At 41.1% G+C, this 3821-nt stretch overlaps 1 protein-coding gene across 1 annotated transcript; it reads right to left on the bottom strand.

Moving 5' to 3' along the window:
- Positions 1–2094: 2094 nt before the first annotated feature.
- On the bottom strand, positions 2095–3202 carry LOC121963384 (sphingosine-1-phosphate phosphatase 1-like; the record flags this gene model as incomplete). The annotated part of the gene is made up of 1 exon (XM_042513670.1): positions 2095–3202. A coding segment is annotated over exon 1 (789 nt), but the record flags the coding sequence as incomplete, so codon positions are not given.
- Positions 3203–3821: the final 619 nt, after the last annotated feature.

Here is a 3821-nt window from a genome sequence, read left to right as displayed (position 1 = left end):
TCTGCACCTAATATGAGTGGTATAATAAGACGTGTTTCTGTTCCATATATTCTGCTTCAACTTCTGTTTAGTCTTATGACCTCCTTATTGTCACTTTATGTCTGTAGGTGTTTTCCTTTTTTGTTGCAATATCTGGTTTTACAGCTTAGACTACTATTACTATTTTTTTTAATTAAGGTATTTCTCTAGCATCCAAAATATTTGATATCTCAAGTTGTCTCTACCCTTATTTTATGTCTGTACAGTTTTTTATCTTAAGTTGTCTGTACTTTTATTGAATGTTTGTGCTGTATTTCAATGTGCAGGACACCGGGAAGACTAGGGGCACATTCGTGTGTCTCTAATGTGGATTCTTGAATAAACAACAGACCAGCTCTTCAATTAAAGGGCTCCTTCCCAAAAAACTTTGTGTGTTATGTATTTTTGTGGCAAATATTGTATTAATACAAATAGGTACTAGCCTCACACCGCTGCTCTATAACTCACCTGTGCATAGCCAATTGGTATACTAAAATGGGATTGTATGATGTTGAGAGTACTGATGATCAAAGCATTGTCAGTGAATCTGAATAAGGAAATAGAGGAAGTTGTTGTGAAGCATCACAAGAGGAACTTTCTCAGTTTCCTTTGTGGAATTTCGGTTGAAGTAGCTCGTGCCAACTTCCCTTTCTCTCCTGCCTCTGCAGCTCAAACTTAACATATATTTCTTAAAAACCTTATTAGCTTTTTCATTACTCCGGGTCAAAAGGGTCGCTATACTAAATGTTCTGACTGCTGGAAACAATGGACAACCTTGGATGCCAGTCACTATAACATATTGTGGTCTTGCCCATAATTAACTCCCTTCTGGCAGGGGGTCGTTTTGGAGAAAGTATTAAAGCATATAAACTAGAGACCCTATAACGAGGCCCCAAGCCTTTGGACAATGTTACCTCTCATGAGAGATATCTATTAAAGATCCTAAGCACTACCGGCAAGAAAGCCAAACCCAGGAAGTGGGTAAATCCAGCAATACCTACGGTTAATGATTGTATTGACATTTTACATGACAAATTTAGGATGGAAAGGATTACTTTTGCATTTAAACTACAAAAGGTCACATTTTTTCAAAGATAGGGAAGCTGATGGAGTATATTACACATGTACATCCCTCATTTGTTTAAGGTGAATTTTTCTGTTGTTTTTTTTTCTGTGATTTTTCATCCATGTTTGGCAAATGGTTAGAGAATCATACAGACTCACCCCAGCATTGTGGTTCTTTTAACTGAGTTTGTTCAGCTTTTTTTATTTTGTTTTTTTCTTATGTTTACACTACTGAGTATAAAATCCCAAGCCACCATAGTTTAGTTGTTGTTGTAAAGTTGTAATGAGGATATTTTAATATTTCTTTCTAAGTCTCTTTGAGGGATGGGTGTTGTAAAGATTTTAACAGTACTTCTACTTTTAACAATATTGCTTACCGATCCAGTACTTTTATGGTACTCTTGGCAGTTCTTTTGGTGGGGGGGTTAAGAAAAAAAAAAGGGAGAAACAAAAACTATTTTCTATGTACAGTACTGTGCAAAGGTCTTAGGCCAACACAGTTTTTTTTCTTTTTAGCAAAGTTGTCATGAGGATATATGTATGTATGTGTGTGCATATACATATATACATATTAAGGTACAACGAAAACAGAGAACATGTAAAATGCATTAACACACCAAAAAAGTCACAACAAAACTGCTTCTTACCAGAAGATTAATATTGTAAATCTCATATTGTCTGCCTAAGAAGGTTAAAGACATGCTAAAAGAAAAGGGAAGTCAATCTAAACAGGTGCAACTTTAGCCTGTTGAAGATGGTTTATTCTGAATAATTTGAGTTTTTCATACTTTATACAAAATCCCCTTTATGTCCTGGTTGTATTCTAAAAAAGAGACTACTAAAAATGTGTATGGTCATTACAACCTTGGTAAAATAACAAAGCATAAGGTGGCCTGAGACTTTTGCACAGTACTGCAGCTCCTGCCAACTTCCCTTTCTCCCCTGCTTCTGCATTACAAATTTCAAACATTTTGTCACATTTTAGGAGCATGTTATGTGCATGTACTGTACCTCCCAGCGGCCGTAGGTCATGAAGAACAGGGAGAAGGGGATGGCCGTGCCCGACATGGCGTGTGTGGACGGCATGCTGTACTCAGAGTTGTAAAACACTTCCACTTTGACCACAGGTGGTGAGGCTGGCCGGGACCACCCGAGCACATCCTTGGTGCACTGCCCCAGGTACATGACCCAGACCCACACCATGATCAGCCTCCTGCCCACAAACGCGTCGATGCTCCAGATGACGAAGGGGAAGAAGGTGATGTAGAACAGCTCGTTGCCCAGCTCGGTCCCGAAAGTGAACATGTAATACAAAAACCGGTTCTGGATGAGAAACTCCTGCCCGGCGTCGCCTGTGAGAGAGTTCTTCCGGCGGGGTTTCACCGTGCTGCACCCCGGGGCTCCGCTCTCCTTCTCCCGCTGCTCTGGTTCGGTGGCCCCGGCGACTCTGCGACCGTTACTCCCCAAACCAACCGTCTCCCCGCCTGCAGTCGCTGTGGAAACAACTGCCCCGTTTTGGGGGAGTTTTTCACTGATGTTCGCCACTTCTGAATCGATAACCCTCTTCCTTGTTGGTATTTCCCCTTCTCCTGCTCCGATAACAGCCAAGTTTTCACCCTCATTCCCCGCGCTGTGGTGATGGCAAGCCCCGTTGTTCTGAGAGTGAGTCCGGTCCTTGGTACCAGCACAGACGGTTCTCGAAAACGTCCCGTGAACCCCACAAAAGCGCTGGAAGCGGGCGACGAGGTGTGGGTCTTGGAGATAGTGGTACAGCTCTACAAAACGGTTACTTTTCTCCATGTTTAGTCCGGTTTATTCACCCCTCCAAACACGGTTCAAAGAAGGAGCACGGACTCCGCTACTCCCCCCTAACGGTTCTAGCTCTCTCCGGCTAACGTTAGCTGGCTAACCCGTGCATCACAGCAGAGTGAACCCCGGACTGTTTTAAACTACAACAACTTGCGACAGTGGGGAGTAATTTTTGTTTTTATTAGATAAAATGTGTTACCGTTAAGACGATAACAGACGAACCAAATTGGTCGGTCGGTTCTTTATCGTACGCGTCCAGGTTGAGTTCAGAGACTCGCTGTCGGAGCTGGAGCCTCTTCAGACTGACAGATGCGCGGAGTCCGGGGAGCGCGCCTTTAATGCTGCCTTCATGTGCCGTCGGAAATTACTCATACAGAGGACAGGCTGTCTCAGCTCCGTCCACAAACAGAGGTGGAGACAATGCAACATTTACTGTTACCATGTGGCGCATATAAAGACACTAGAACACAGTTCTTTGCAGAAATTACACGTAAACTCCAAGATTTTGAGACACTCTCTGAGCAGATTAAAATGCAGAGGTAGCAAGATAAGTCAGTGCATGCAAATAGACAGATTTTTATTATTTAGTTATCTATTCCTTATTTTCGTTATTTGTGTAAACCTGGATGGCAGGGTGTTGGTTAGACATTTGTGTAAATGACAATCAAGTATGCACATGTCAACTAATCACATTTAAAAAAATTAATTTAAAATTTAAAATTGCAAAATGAATAAATGATATAGAAAATAATAATATAGATAAATGCTATTTACTCTTTTAATGATTTTCTTAGAGAAAGATTTCATATTGATAAGAACAACTGTGCTTTCTGTGAATCTAAGACTGAAACTCTCGAACATTTATGTTTTGAAGGCAGTTACGTAAGACGTTTTTTGGAATCATCTCAGAAACTGGATGTCAGATAAGT

The sequence above is a fragment of the Plectropomus leopardus genome, unplaced genomic scaffold (genome assembly GCF_008729295.1).
Source record: "Plectropomus leopardus isolate mb unplaced genomic scaffold, YSFRI_Pleo_2.0 unplaced_scaffold11075, whole genome shotgun sequence".
NCBI classification, from domain to species: Eukaryota; Metazoa; Chordata; class Actinopteri; order Perciformes; family Serranidae; genus Plectropomus; species Plectropomus leopardus.
This window is presented reverse-complemented; position numbering and strand designations above follow the sequence as displayed.